Source organism: Ambystoma mexicanum, chromosome 5p (genome assembly GCF_040938575.1).
Source record: "Ambystoma mexicanum isolate Mex_15411 chromosome 5p, UKY_AmexF1_1, whole genome shotgun sequence".
Taxonomy (NCBI): domain Eukaryota; kingdom Metazoa; phylum Chordata; class Amphibia; order Caudata; family Ambystomatidae; genus Ambystoma; species Ambystoma mexicanum.
Genome location: NC_090930.1, coordinates 1,059,027,283 through 1,059,042,126, shown reverse-complemented (window position 1 = coordinate 1,059,042,126; position 14,844 = coordinate 1,059,027,283). Strand labels below are relative to the sequence as shown.

The 14,844-nt window shown below is 48.3% G+C and overlaps 1 protein-coding gene across 3 annotated transcripts in view; it reads right to left on the bottom strand.

Moving 5' to 3' along the window:
* The window catches only part of JARID2 (jumonji and AT-rich interaction domain containing 2), a 1,398,385-nt gene that overhangs the window by 578,929 nt on the left and 804,612 nt on the right, over positions 1-14,844 (bottom strand). For all 3 annotated transcript variants that reach the window (XM_069613558.1, XM_069613560.1, XM_069613559.1), the window contains exon 6: positions 12,440-12,666. In XM_069613558.1, coding sequence (XP_069469659.1) covers positions 12,440-12,666 — 227 coding nt within the window. The remainder of the gene's footprint in view (positions 1-12,439; positions 12,667-14,844) is intronic.

Sequence of the window (14,844 nt, the reverse complement as noted above, 5' to 3'; positions counted from 1 at the left end):
GTCAGGCAAAGTCAGGCAATTGACCAAGAATCACACACACTCGACGGCCCTTTGCCTTACCCACAGGGATAAAAGGTGGAGCACGAGAGCACAATATGATCAAGGCAGACCGCACAACGAGACAGCTATCCAGGCACATTGTTCAATAGGAGGAGAAAGGAAGAGAACAGAGAGGGGGACAATGAGAGAAGCGACTTTGCCCTTTCCGACCCAGACCCACAAGACCTCGGTGGAAGGAATCTTAAGACTGCAGACAATAGCCCAAGTGTGGTGCAGCTGATGTCAATGGTACACGGAGCGTGCCTACGCCAATAAGCAGGACAGAGGGAGACACCTGCTAACGTGGCCTTGACTCCAGATATTTTGAAAAGACAAGCGGTTCATCACAGCCGGTGAGTCGAGGGGGAACCGATAAAGAAACCAAAATGTGTTGAATGAAAGTCGCAAAGTGGTACATTGAGGAAAGTTCAAGGAACTGTATATTGTTTAGGGAAGACCAGCTGCAGAGGGGTCCAGCACCACGTGGGTGCTCACTTGAGACACACTGGTTAATCCCATGTTGAATGAAACTACTGATACCAGAAGGCCCAAGAGGTGCCATGAGGAAAAGGTCAAAGTGGGCATACAGGGGTCTAGCAAAATCCTATTACAGTCGAAAGTCTTTGCCCGAGAAACCATTGAGAACACAAGCTAAATGAATTCTGAAAAGTGAAAGGAATTCTGAAATGGCAAGAGTGAACCTGGCGTGGGCTCTGACATGGCAAGAGTGAACCCGGCAGGGGGATGCTAAAGACATTAAGATTTTTGAGTGCCAAAAGAGAAATTGATTTGTGAAAAGCCGTAGTGAACCCGGCGGAGGGAGGCAAACAGTTAAGAAAGGGTCTGAGCCTGGAAGAGGGGGATCCAGAGGTGAGACACCATCACCCCAACGACACGTGAATGCAACCGAGAAATTGTTTGGAATATAAGCCAGAGTGAACCCAACGGGAGGGGTCTGAGCCTAGAAGGGGACCCAATGGTGAAGAATCATCACCTCAAGTGCAATCCGAAAGGAACTTTTTGTTTGTTATTTTTGAACCTATCAGGCCATCGGAAGCAATAGAGTTAACCATCGAAGGGCCAGATACTGCTGAGAACGGTTTGGGGATTTGAGCCCGGAAGAGGGGGGGATCCAGGGAGGGAAGGCATCACCCGACGTACATTTAAAAATAACTTTTTGTTTGTTATTTTTGGAGCACATCAGGTCCTCTGAGGCAAGAGACTTTAGTAGCAAAGACACTTAACCACCAAAGGTCCTCACAGCTGGAAGTGTTGTCTCATGCTGAGAAAGCTTGAGCGTGTGCTTTGCTCAGGAGTCCCACCTTGTCCCAAGCTCAAAACATGGGGAAGGGAGACCCCCGGCTACCACATACTGACTTCTAATTTGTGAATCAATCAATCTTTCTTTCTTTCTTTCTTTCTTTCTTTCTTTCTTTCTTTCTTTCTTTCTTTCTTTCTTTCTTTCTTTCTTTCTTTCTTTCTTGTGAATCCTATCCCACGCTCTTTTTGGTATTTAGTTGTAAGGATTGGCAATCTTTTTTTTGTATAGGCCCTTTTATTTTGACAAGACGCCACTAGGACTGCCTGAGCTCTTGGGGTCTGGTTTTGAGCTTTATGGTAAAAGGAGCCTAAAGGCCAGCCCTGGAAAGACACAGCAAGCTGTGCTTGGATCAATTCCTAGTATGTCCTGCCAGGACAACCTTTGCTCAGAGAAGCACCTCCTGGTAATCACCTCAGTGTTATACCCTGGTACCAGAGTGGTCAGCTGCAGAAGTACCGAAGGATCCCTCCTACCACTGGAGATGCAGTGAGACATTCACCCAAGGGAGGGGAGTGTGGAGAAGAAAGTTTTAGACCTTACCTTGGCTGTGATCAATTCCCAGAAACTTGCTAGCAGTGGCCTTCTGAAGAGGTTCACTGAGACATTAAAGCATATGTCAATCACCCTGCTTGAAATTGCATCACACGCCACAGATTCCAACCGTTGTCTAGGCCCAAGCACTCTAGATAGAGCATGTGTGGATCCAAAACCTTTGATGCAGGGCAGTCACATCCTGCAAATGGAGAGCCACTTTGCAAGATGCACAAAACAATGGGCAACAGTTAAAGCCTGCAGCTTTTGACAAATGTTAGAAGGATTAAGAGGAAAGCTAGTGAACACTGGTTGGATGCAAAGAGGTGTCCATTCATGCCAGGGTGGCGAAAGAGTCTGCCACATGGAGGGTGATGTAGGGGCACAGCTGGAGCCGAATCACTTTGCAGTAATGAGTGCACTGTTAAGTACAAAGTATGCAGTGTCTTTTCTGTGATTAGAGATGTTATGGAGAATTATCATCAAAAATGTGTTTATTCCCTCCACCTTAGAGAATCCCCAGCAACTTTGCTGGATTTTGAGGACTTGATTTTTTTAACCTGGAAAAAGTGTGAGCCTTTTTTCCCACTCTCTCTTGTATTTTTGTGAATTTTACCTGTGTGTCTTTTTGGTTACGGAGCCTAACAAACTCCATAGGCAACATCATTTTCAATTGTGTCACACAGCACCTTCAGTGCAGTGACACAGGGAGGTATTTTAGATTTCCCAAGGTTTAAAAACCTTCTCTGGGATCAACTACTGTTTCCCAGAACAGTGCAGTGAAATTGACTTCACTTAGTCCTGTACATTTCTAGACCCAGCACACCCTATCTTACAAGAGAGTGATGGAGGGGTTACTTAGTATCCCTTGTGTCTAGTTACTCATGTAGCATTTATATATGTTACCCTTTCCTCTCAGAATTGGCTGGTGGCAGTCGTTTGTAACGAACTACCATGATTTACCCGGACCGCGCACGGTTCGCAGCTCCGGTAACGTTAATTCGCGGGAGCCATGTTTTTCAAAATGGTGCTGAGCCTTTGTTAAAATTGTACCTGGTCTTTTTTGCAATTTTGTTTTTGGAAAGGTCCCTTGAGTTTCTCTGCGCCCCAAACTAGGTTTGGTCTCTTTGTTCATTCAGGAGTGAAACCCACCTCTGGCTCCAGAGTGTCTGGGGTAGGCAGGCAGTGAGGGAGGTGCCTGAAACTTCCTGTGCTTAGTCTCCTAGGAGACCCAAATGCACTCTGACGATTGGCTGGCTGACTGTCCGGCAAGGACAGCCACCCTGCTGGGTGAGGGGCAGCTAGGCTGGAATGAATGGGAGAGAACTGAATAACAGGCGAGTCTTTTGGGTTGGAAGGCAGAGTCAACCACTGGACGAAGGAACCGAAGAGCTTCAAGAGGACAGCTGCTGCAACTGCTGGACCGTTGGTTTGCCCGGTGAAGCCCTGCTGCAGGTCCGAATCGCCAAGTTCGTATCGACAGAGAAGCCCTGCAAGGACGACTTCTCCCACTGAGTTGGTGGGACTAATCAACTCCCAAGTAAGCCACCTAGACTCCCATCTCGGAGCTGGTTGAATTTCCTCAGAGTTGCTGCAGGAAACCGTGGAGCCAGGGAGAGGGACACCAGATTGTGTGCGTTGCTTGTAAGCTGGCCTAAAACATCTGGAAGATCCTCTGGACTCCCACAAAGCAGGACTGACCAAGCCTGACCCCCCCCCCCTCAGTTGAGTGTGGGACCTCAGATGTGAGTAAAGTCCACCTTGACAGCCAGGAATTGTGCTTATTGCTCTTTGCTGTACCGCAAGGAGCTGAAACGCGAAACAGCCACTGAAAGTAAAGTTTGCCGGTTGCCAGCATGGACGGTGCCAATACAGTGCAGGAGTCCCCCGATGTCCTCTCTCTTGTCCCGACGGCTCAGGCCCAGGAACAGCGAGATCTGCAGAAGTGTACAGGAACAGAAGTCTTCAGATGCATCTTTTTCTTCTTTACTAAAGTACTGTAAAACTAGCCTAAGAGAACTTATCTCACTGTGGAAGTGCTTGTAACTTCTGCAACTCACAAGTCTAATCAGCTTGTGGCCCTACATTTGGTTCTTTTTATCAAAGACTCCTAAGAACTTGTGCAAAGACTTTCATTTACTTACCTGAAGTGCTGCATCCTATACAAAGACTTTTGCCCATTGACTTTGGCTTAGCCTATTGAATAATGACTAAGTGCTATCTGAAAGTAATTGCCCTGCTTATGAATATTTGTAATTCCTTGCGTTCTAATAACCTTTGCCTTTTACAAACTATTGAGAGTATTTTGTATGCCAACAGTAAGGTTGTAATGTCCCCTGCACCCTTGCCACTGATGTCACCTGTGGGTTTAGGTTGTGTCTGTGGGCCATCCCAAAAGGGCCTTGTCTGATCCAGCAACTCAGTTTATAGTATTGAAGTATATTTGTGTGTTACTATTCCATTACTCCCTTCTGAAGAAGGCTTTATAACTGACTGATAAATTATTGTTTATGCAAGAAACCTCGAGTGTAAGAGTTTATTTGAATACCTGGAACTGTGAATCTTTGTGCAACTCCACTACAGCTCACATTTCCCCTCTTGAGATAAGCCTAGCTGCTCAATACGCTATCAAAATTGTGTAGTACAAACTCGGTCGCCACTTGCGTACACATTTAGAATGGGTATATAAAAATAGCTTTGTACATAAACAATTGTGTGAAACATTCCTTTCATGAAGACCCTTCTAGTCCGCTTACTCTCCTGGATCAAATCTGGAGATTTCAAAAGAGAAAAGCCTTAAGTCTTAAGAACACAGTTTTGAAAGGCAGACCGAAGTATAAAAGCCCAATGCTCTTCTGCGAGTAAGAAGGGGAGGCTGGGTGGGGGGGGGGGGGGGGGTGAGGGGGCACACCAACTCCTCCCTCTAAGAAATCACTTTTTACATTAGAAAAAAGGACTGACCTGGATGCCTATTTGCTTATTGTGAGGAATCTGGGGGCAACCTCAGTTGGTTCCCCTTAACCGCCTCTTCCCAGGTGGCCTGGGAAGGGCCATCGCTGCTAGATCCTGAGCCTGGGGGTGGCTATGCGGGGGAGGGCTACTTGGGTGGAGGCGACTTGGGGAAGAGGTGGTGAGGTACCTTTAGATGAGACGTGGTAGCGTGCATTTCCCCTTTCATAATGAATCCGCCATTAACCTAGTCTTTATGGGCTATTGTCAGTCCTTTCCTTACATCCCTACTGATTCCACTATAGGCTCACACCACTCTGTTACTGGGACGAAGAGGAGGGCCAGGGCAACGTGCAGATGTAGCAGCCAGGCAAGTCACACTAATAGCCCTGACTACAGTCAGGTACTTGAGGTCAATGGCCTTCACCTGAAAACCAGTAACACATCTGAGGGATATGAAAGACCACACCAAACCAGAGGAGAGAGGGAGCTGTGGAAGGAGATGGAGATCCCGGAACTGGGAGCCGTGCTGCACAGAAGGTTGTGCCGAGATGGAGGGCCCTGTGCGGCTGGGGTGGAGTCTTGCGATTGGCAAGGGAGCAGGAGCTCCTTCCTGCAGATTTTGCATAGGGGGAAGCAGTGCGCTGGTGTGCAGGCTTGCTACCTCTGTGTTACGTTAATACCGGAGTGTCAGAGGGCCAGAGAAGATGCCCATCATCAGCTATCAAGCTGAGGATGGAAAAGGAAGCAGAAAAGGACCGCATTTGATTGGAGGCAAGCTACGGAAGCAGTGAGTTTGAAAAGTGGAGAAACCCTGGGCTGCTCCATACACGACTGTCCGAGACAGATGCATTGTAAATGAAAGCACACAAAAATGTTTCTTCCCATCATTTTACTCTCGACGTGAATCGGGTGAATGTGAATATCGGAAGGTTAAAGTTACTTATCTGTAACTATTGTTCTCCAGCATGGTTCTAGCATGGATTCACATGCTCATCAATATTTCCCGTATTCACGCTGTGAATCCTCGGTAAAAGAAGAAACAGTTTGACTTTCACTTTAAACCTGTATTTCCCCTCTAAACAAATCACTGTCCTCTGTGTCATACTGCCCCCATCCAATGAGAGTCCTCTCCCTAAGCCCCGTCTCCGGCAGTCATCTTCAGATTTGGTAAGCAGTGGCAGTATGGCCAAGAAGAGCCGCAGCGGGGAGGGCTTGCATGTGAATCCATGCCAGGCCCATGCTGGATAACAATAGTCAGAGTTAAGTTAACTTAAACCTTCTCCAGCATGGGGTATGGCATGGATTCACAAGCTCATGAATAACGAATACACAGCAGTACCACATTACACAACCCCAGGAGGCGGCATGGCTCAACAGAAGCAATTCACACTTACCCCTGGAACAGACTCACCTCAAGCGGACAGGTTGTGTATTACTGCCTGGCCGACACTGGACTCCTCCCTTGGATCCCTGTCGACTCAGTAGAACTTTGTGAAGGTATGCGTGGACCTCCACATTGTAGCCCTGTAAATGTCAAGCAGGGGCACACCAGAAAAGGAACCCCGGTCGTTGCACCAATCGCTGTGGTGGAATGGGCTCTCGGACGGCCCAGCAGAGGCCGGTTCACCAGTCGATCATAGTGCATGATGCAGCCGGGCAGCCACCTTGAAATGGAAGCCTTGGATAAGGCTTTCCCAAGGTTCACAGGACCAAAATTCAAACAATTGAGAAGTCTTTCGAAAACTCTTTGTGCGTGTTACGTAGAACTTCAAGGTACGAGCAATGTCCAGACAAAGCAAGGCCCTCTCCGTCACAGACTAAGCTTTCGGGAAGAAAACAGGCACCACCAAAGGCTTGTTGGTGTGGAATTCCAACTGAACCTTTGGCATGATAGAGCGGTGTGCACGCAATACCACCCTCAATTCATGGAAAGTCAGATACTGTTGCTTGCAGCATAGGGCCTGGATCTCACCCAAACGTCTGGCAGAGGTGATGGCCACAAGGAAATCTGTTTCTCACAAGAGAAACGTGGGTGGGGCTTGATGCATAGGTGCGAAAGGTGCCCCTTGAGCCTTGTTAGGAACACATGGAGTTCCCATGCCGGGGCAGGAGCCTTCAGCAGCAGGAAAGATCGGAAAAGCCCCTTGAGGAACTCCTTGACGAGTCTGTGGGACCACAGCGAGAATCTACCCAGGGATCTGGTGTAGAGTGAGATGGCCACTAGGTGTACCTTACCTTAATGGATGTGTGAGCCAGTCCAGCTTTTGCCAAGGACAGCAAGTATGGAATAATCTGTGGAGCTGCGATCCTTAGAGGGGTAATCTTCTGTGACCAACACCACGTAGCAAAACGCTTACACTTCTGGCCGTAGCAATTTAGAGAGTCGACAACGCCCGCTTGCAACTCATAACCTCCAAACTCGAAGGCTGCAGGAGCCATGCCCTCAGGCTCAGCGATCCTGGGTCGTGATAAAGGAATGTGCCTCGCTCTCTGGTGAGCAGATCCGGAAGTAGCAGCAACTTGACTGGAGGCGAGGCGGAGGAGGTCCAGATACCAAATCTTCCTCGGCCACGCCAGGGCGATGAGCATCATCTTGCATCAACACTGTCTTCAGTGTGCTGATGACATTCAGCAAGAGGAAACTGGGGAAAAGTGTACGTACAGAAATAGACCTTCCAACAGGAAGGAGCATACGTCCCCCAAGCTCCTCAGTTGGTGGAATCTGCTGGCAAACATCTGGCATTTGGAGTTTGCAGCTGTGGCAAAACGATCGATCAGGAGTCTGCCCCATTTGACGAACAGGCAGTCCACCTGATCCCGACGAAGTTACCACTCGGTCGTGGCAGGACCTCAGTTTCCTGCTGAGGGAGTCTTCGATGGTGTTCTTGATGCCTGCCAGGTGGAGAGGGACGAGCAACATCCCCTGTCCAATTGCCAGTTGTTACAAGTCCTGAGTTTCCTTGGAGAGCGGTACAGATACAGTGCCCCCTTGCTTCCTGATGTAGAAAATGGAGGTGGTGTTTGTGAAGATCCTCACCATGTTGCCCTTCAGAGACGGTAGGGCCCAGAACACTGCCTGTAGCTCCAGGATGTTGATGTGCAGATACTTCTCCTGTGGAAGCCACAGACCTCTGGCTTGTATACGTCCGGTGTGAGCCACCACGGACGCCTCCAACCTTCCAGCAAGGCATCCGTGGTGACCATCTGCTGGTATGGCAGGGTTTGAAACCCCATCCCACTGGGTGATGTGCATGCACAGTCCCCATCACTATCTCCTACCGGAATGCCTCCTTGAGTGGGATCTTGTCTGCAGAACCTCCGGACACTTGTATCCAACGTGCATCCAAGAATTCCTGCAAGGGTCGTATCTGCAACCTGCAGAGACAGAAGAGGTAGATGCAGGACATCATGCCCAGCAACGACTTGATGGCCCACACCATGGCGGTCTTCGCCGATGACAGTCGCTGCACCTTCCCTTGAATGGCTGCTAGCCTTCTCCCCCAAGGGTGACGGCAGGCAAGCCACTGTGTTGAGTCTGGCGCAGAGGAACAGCGTGTTCTGCGATGGCGTTAAACTGGACTTTGGATAGTTTAAAAAAAATCCCAGCTCTGTCAAAAGTCAGGTGGCTTCCCTCGCGTGCTCATAGGCCATATCCCGACTACAGGCGCTTATTTGCTAATCGTCCAGATACGTGTATGCCCTGCAGACACAGATGGTCCGCCACTGAGGCCAGGCATTTTGTAAACACTCTTGGGGCCGATTTCAAGCCGAATGGTAAGGCCTTGAACTGGTAGTGTTGGCCTTGCACCACGAACTGTAGGAACTTCCGATGTTTTTCCCGTGGATGGGGACATGGACGTACCCGTCCTCTACGTCCAACTATGCCAAGAAATCCCCTTTCTCCAGTTGGCCGAGCACATGCTGCAACATGACCATCCTGTATTTCTGGGAAATCGTGGTACTTTTTCAAACGGCGCAGGTCCAGGATGGGTCTCCAACACCCCCCCCCTCTATTACCCCCCGCAGTCTTTTTTACCAGAAAGAATCTGGAATAAACTCCCGGAGTCATTGGGGAATTCGCTCTATCGCCCCTTTCCATAACATGGCTCTCACTTCTTCCAGGAGCGGAGGGATGTGAAGCTCCTGACAGGGAACCAGTGGAATAATAAAGGCACCTGCGTTGGAACTCTAAGGTGTGTCCCTGGGCGAGAGCGTTAAGCACCCCTCTGTCGGTGATCTTCCACTCGCTAACGAACCTAGTCAGCCGGCATCCCACCGGGTTGCACGAGTGGGAGCCCGACGTCTTGGCCTGTTCAGGCTTGCTTGGGTGCTGGTGCCCTGCTCTGCGCGCGACAGCGGCCTCCACTACTCTAGGCCTGGGAGCAACCTCTGTAGGCTTCCTGCATGGAGGATCGGGGAGGTTGCCTGTATGATGTGGAGAATCCCTTGCATGATCTGCTTGATATTCCCCTGGAGTAGCGAAAAAACGAGCAATGCTGCTGAAGAGTACCAAGGGAACGTGCCGTCTTCGTATCTGTTTTTATGTCTTGAAGAGATTTGTCAACCGCCTTCCCGAACAGATTTGCTCTGTCAAAGGGCATGTACAGCACCTTCACATGAACGTCCTGACGAAAGTTTGTGGCCTTCAACCATCCCTGCTGACGAAGGCAGACTGTTTCCCATCTGCCAGAAACCTGTCTCAGCGATGTCCACTTCCCCTGTAATGGCATGGCCCGACTCCACCTCCCCTTCCTGAAAGAGGGCAAGAGCTTCCCTTTTCTTGTCATTAGGGAGGAATTCCAGGATCGGGCCCAGCTTGAACCAAAGCTCCCGGTCGTATCGGGCCAAGATAGCCAAAGTATTAGCCGCCTTGATTGTGGATGCGGCTGTGTAAATGACTCTTCCCCACATGGCGTTCGTTACTTGGGAGAACTGATGAGGATGATGAAGCGGGGATTGCCATTTCCTTGGGGCAGCCGACCCTACCGAGTCTGGTGACAGTTGTGACCTCAAGCACTTGGGCACGAAGTCCGGCACCCTATGTTTTTTATCTAACCTGTCTCATTTGGTTAGAGCCGTGCATGAGTTCTTCCTGAGGGCTAGGCCTTCCTCTCAAAGGTCTTCCAGAAAGGGCACCGCCATGGTGGTCTTCCTCTTGGACTCTCCTCGCTGATACAAGAAGCCCTCTTTCGTGGTTTCCTCAGGTACCAGCTGGAACAGCTGGGAGGCCCTGGAGATCGAGTGGAATGATCCCACTTCGTCTGGTGGAGAGACTATCAGGGGTGTCCAGGTGCAGTGATACATTGTCTGCCGGGACAAAGTCCTCACCTTCATCGGTTCCCGTGGCGGTACCAGTGTCCATGTGTGTATCCGGGTTCGCTGGTGGAGTCGGGGCCCAACGTGGTAGAGGAGGATGTGGAGGTGTCAGATGACGCTTTCTCTTCTTACGCGGAGGCTGATCAGGGGCCTGCGATACCACAGGTGTTGGTGCTGAGGGCAACCTCTGCTGGATCTCTGTCACCACGGTGTGGGGAGTCGACAGGATGTCCATGGATATGTCATCCGGCTGCAGAGGAACGATCGAGCGCTAGGCCCTGCACCACCGCAGTCATCCTCATGGTCGTTGTCGTCCGTGGATGAGATGTCCATCGGTTGAATGCAAACCTTGGATGGCCGTTTTGGGGCCTCCGCACCCCCCCCTTTTTCCTCCCTGAGGGTTTTGAACCGGCATCTGAATCGGTCTTCCCCCTCGTCCCCCAGGGGTGCTTGCAGTCTTCGCGGCTGCCTCTGCAGCAGTGTTGCGCCTTAGAGGCAGGGATACCCTTTGCGCCATAGGAGTCATCCTTGTTGGATCGGCACCTACCGCTGCTATCGTCATCACAGCAGGTGTCGACGAAGTGGTCGATGAGGACTTTGGCTGTGCCATTTGAGCCTGCTTGGGCTGCACAGCCTTCTCCTCTTCCTCAGGCATAGGCTTTTCTGATTTCTCCCCTAACTTGGCCGGGTGGACGACTTACTTTTTGACGAGCAGCTCAATGGCAGGCTGGCTATGGAGGCGGACAGCGATAGTGATCACGGCCTATCCAACCTGGGACACAAATCAGCAGTGAACACGGTGGAATCGGACTTGTGGTTCCTGGCCTCATCTTGGAACCCCACGGATGGGGAGAACTCAAAGGACTTCGATCTCTTCCCAGAGGGAGACCTCTCTTTGGACCGGTCGGTCCTGGGCGAAGCATGACCCTGCTCGGAGCACAGGGAAGAGGGCTTGTTCGAATTGAGCTATGGCGCCAGCCTGCTATGCCGTTTTTCTTCGAGAAGCCCAAGCATATCTCGCTCCCATCCTCGTTGTGGTCCGGGTGCAGGGAGTAAAGACATTGTAGATGCTTGTCCTCCACAAAGACGTTCCGTAGGACTGTCATTGAATGGGGGCAGTATGACCCAGAGGACCGTGATTGGTTTAGAGGAAAAATACAGTTTTAAAGTGAAACATTCCCTCTGAACTATTTTTTTTTAATCGTTAAGCCTGAAATAACTCATGTAACGTTGCAAAGTGATTGAGAGACTGAACCAGCATTGTATAAGTCAAACCCCAGTAAGAATTAAAGGGAATTCATTTTTGCCAGAAACAAATGTAGGGAAAATAAATCCAAAGAAAAAGAATTAACAGTGTCATAAGTGAGGGAATATGCAAAGTATGTGAACATATAGCACGAGAGAAAAGAAAGTGATGTGCATTTATGAACCCAGTGAAAACAAGTAAAAAGCATTTATGGTCAATTAAAGTGAAAGCCAGAAATGAGCGCGTATGAACCAAGTGGAAAGCAAATGATAAGCAATGTTGGATAGTGTGAAAGCAAAGTGGTGAAAAGGAATAATCCCCTCAAAGTGAGTTGTGTGAAAGTCCTGTTGTGGCAGTCAAGAGACTGCCAAGGAGAAACATTGAATGTGGACCAATGACACCTGTGTTGGCAAGGAAGTCCATTGAGAACATATGAATATAGCAAAGTGCCAAGGGTTACCAGTTGCATGACCTGTAATGGGTGGAATGTGTGGTCCAACAACTGCGCCTAGACCAAGGAACTGCTACTTGGAGAGAACAAAGATTCAGAAGCTGAAACGATTGAAGAAATGAGCAAGCTACGTGAACTGTTGAAAAGCCTGAAAGGTTATAAAGTTGATTTGGAATCATTAAAAGCCGAGAGAGTCGAACTGACTGTGGTTGTGAAGCTGGAAGAGCTGCCTACTTGGGGAAGGGAACACCAAGTCCTTTTGGAACTGTTGACCTCGGGGAACAGAACCCCTGAGGTCTTTTGGAACGGTGTCAAGCTGGAAGAAGCTCAATTTATGTTGGCACACTCTTTTTGTTGCCAACATCCTTACACATTGTATATCTTTCATTGTGAGGGCAGCTTTTGAGTTGAACACAGACTATCCTTAGTTTCTTTAGGTAGGGAAATCCCAACTTAGGCCTTACTCCATCCTGACAAAGAAATAAACCATTTTACTTTAGAAAAGTGAATACGTTGTTTCTCTTACTTCATGATGCCTTCACATTATCTATAGCATACCTAAACACTAGTACCAACCATTTACCTGTTTTCTTAAGTCCTGAGCCGATTTGTGAAGCATGTGGTGGTTAGTATCGAGACCTTTGGTGGAGGAGATGGCATGTGGAGCAGGATGGTGGTTAGCAGCGACCCGCTCTCTTCGCCTCTCAACCCTCTGTTCAGTACTTCGCTCCTTCCCTGGTGTGGTCTCTTTACTTTTGTGTTTCTGAGAAGACTCTTTTTCCCTTGGGGATTTGCTGGACCCATTAGACACTGGGAAGAGAGGAAATAAGGAGGTTAAACATTGCAATATTCTGAGAAATAAAAATAAAAAGAAGGCACAACAATTAGATGCAGATAAAATACAATGATTCTGGCACATTTTGCAGGCTTGCCATGGAAACGAGCAGCCTTTAAACCAAGTTTCCCAGCACAAAAGTGCTACAATTATTTTTTTTGTTAAATCCTTACTACACCTCCTGCTTATCAGTTGAAAACTCTGTAGCGCTGCAATTGCCATGCGTTAATTTTACCCACCTTAAGGGTATTCTAATTAACCTCAGAAGGATAAAAGGTGGTGGTGGCCTTGGGACGATGTGTGTGTGTATGACCTGTATGTCAGACAGAGTAGCAGCGAGCGTTTAACTCACAGAGTCCATGTACTGGCTAATAGGAAATGTATTTTCTTGCAAAGGTTAATATTTTACAACGGTTATGTGAAGAATGATTTTAAAACATGAATTTTTACAATATAGATTACCCTCCATGAGGTTTGTGTAGGAGGGTGACATGTTTTCTTAGCTGCGGCTCGCCATACATATTCCCCTTCCCCCTCCTTCCTTGTCACCTTATTATTCCCAATGCAATTTATGTGCATGTACATTCACTGTGATTGTTACTGGTTCTGTTTGAAGAACCAAGACAGGACTGCAAGCTTTTGTTTCTGCTCAATTTGAAGGTGGCATTTGACTTGGTTGCCCAAAATGAACTTAAAAGGGGACTTTATGGACTACTGTACTTCTAATCCATAGTACCCTTTCCCGCCATACTGGTGGGTAACTCGCCCTACAGGGATGGGACCAGAGTATGGTGCAGAGCAGTACATCAAAAGCGAAATGTATAAAGGACCATTGCACATGTGCCATTCTGTGTGGGAACCACAGTCTCCTGCACATGTGTGTGCCACCAATAGTTAGTACTTTTCATAGCAAACTGGAGTCATGCCACTTTCAAGGGGCTGGTGGGTGGGTCGTACAGAGAAAAGAGGAGTGCGGACTAGGCGATTAGCAGCAGTAGACATTCCACTACTACGTCGTCCCTTTGCCTCCATACATATGGGCAATTACAACCATCCAACAATAGGAGAAAATAAAAAATAAAAATAATTCACTTGGATATATCCACTAATTGCATAAATATTGGAACCAGTACCCAAGCAATTACATGTAGACATGTCAACCGAAAATGTTCAGGAGAACTGCCTGTCCAAAGCAAGCATCCGACTGAGTTAGCCTCCAAGCAATAGTGGTTGCAAAAAGTGTAAGGGTTTGCCCAAGTCGCTGCCTTTCAAATGTCCTCAAGAGGAACGTGCCTCTTTAACTGAATGGATGCTGCTGGCTTTTCCCTCAAGTTAAACAAGTAGACCATTTAGAGGGGAGAATATATTTAACTTAACATTTGTAGTAGCATTCAACAACCTATTTTGATAGAGTGACTTTAGTAGCTGCAGAGCTCCTGGTCTGTCCTACACAGGTGACAGATGTTCTAAAGATCTTATGTGAGATGTCCTATCAGCGTAAAACTGGAGACCTGGAGAAGCCCAAGTTATGGAGGTCATCTCAGGATCCAAAGTTGATTTAGAGGGGAAAGTCAGTAGACCAATCACTTGCTTTATATGAACGTTTAACAAAACATTTGGCCGCGTACAGACGGCCACCTTATGTCTGGAAAAGACGAGGAAAGGGGAATGAAGCACTCTCCATCCCTACCTCCCGTTAGGTTTTGCAGTGGAAGTTGAGGTTCAAGTACCAAAACCTTTCGGTCATACTGGTGCCGTGAGAATCGTCTTGACCTGCTGCGGCTGAGTGTGAACTATTCTCTGCTCTAAACCTTTCAGATGGAACACATAGTAACTAAGTCCCATTTCAGAAGTAAAGAATCCCCCAGAGTTAATATGTCCCTTTGTCTCTTCCCCGTGTCCATCTCTCCCACGAGGTGTAAGGGGCGTTTGTTTGAATAAGAGGTGAACAAATTAATCAAGGGAAACCGCGCAAATTATTATTTTTTTTTAAACTTTATTGATTGCAGTTTTATTACAACAAAAATATCAAAAACATGAATATAACTGACACAGGTCAAACATTTCTTCCTTCCGCCCTGCCCCTCCTCAAAATCATATCCTTGTCCTGTACTACTTTGCTCCCTTGCCCCCTCTCCCCAGTCAGTTCCTTC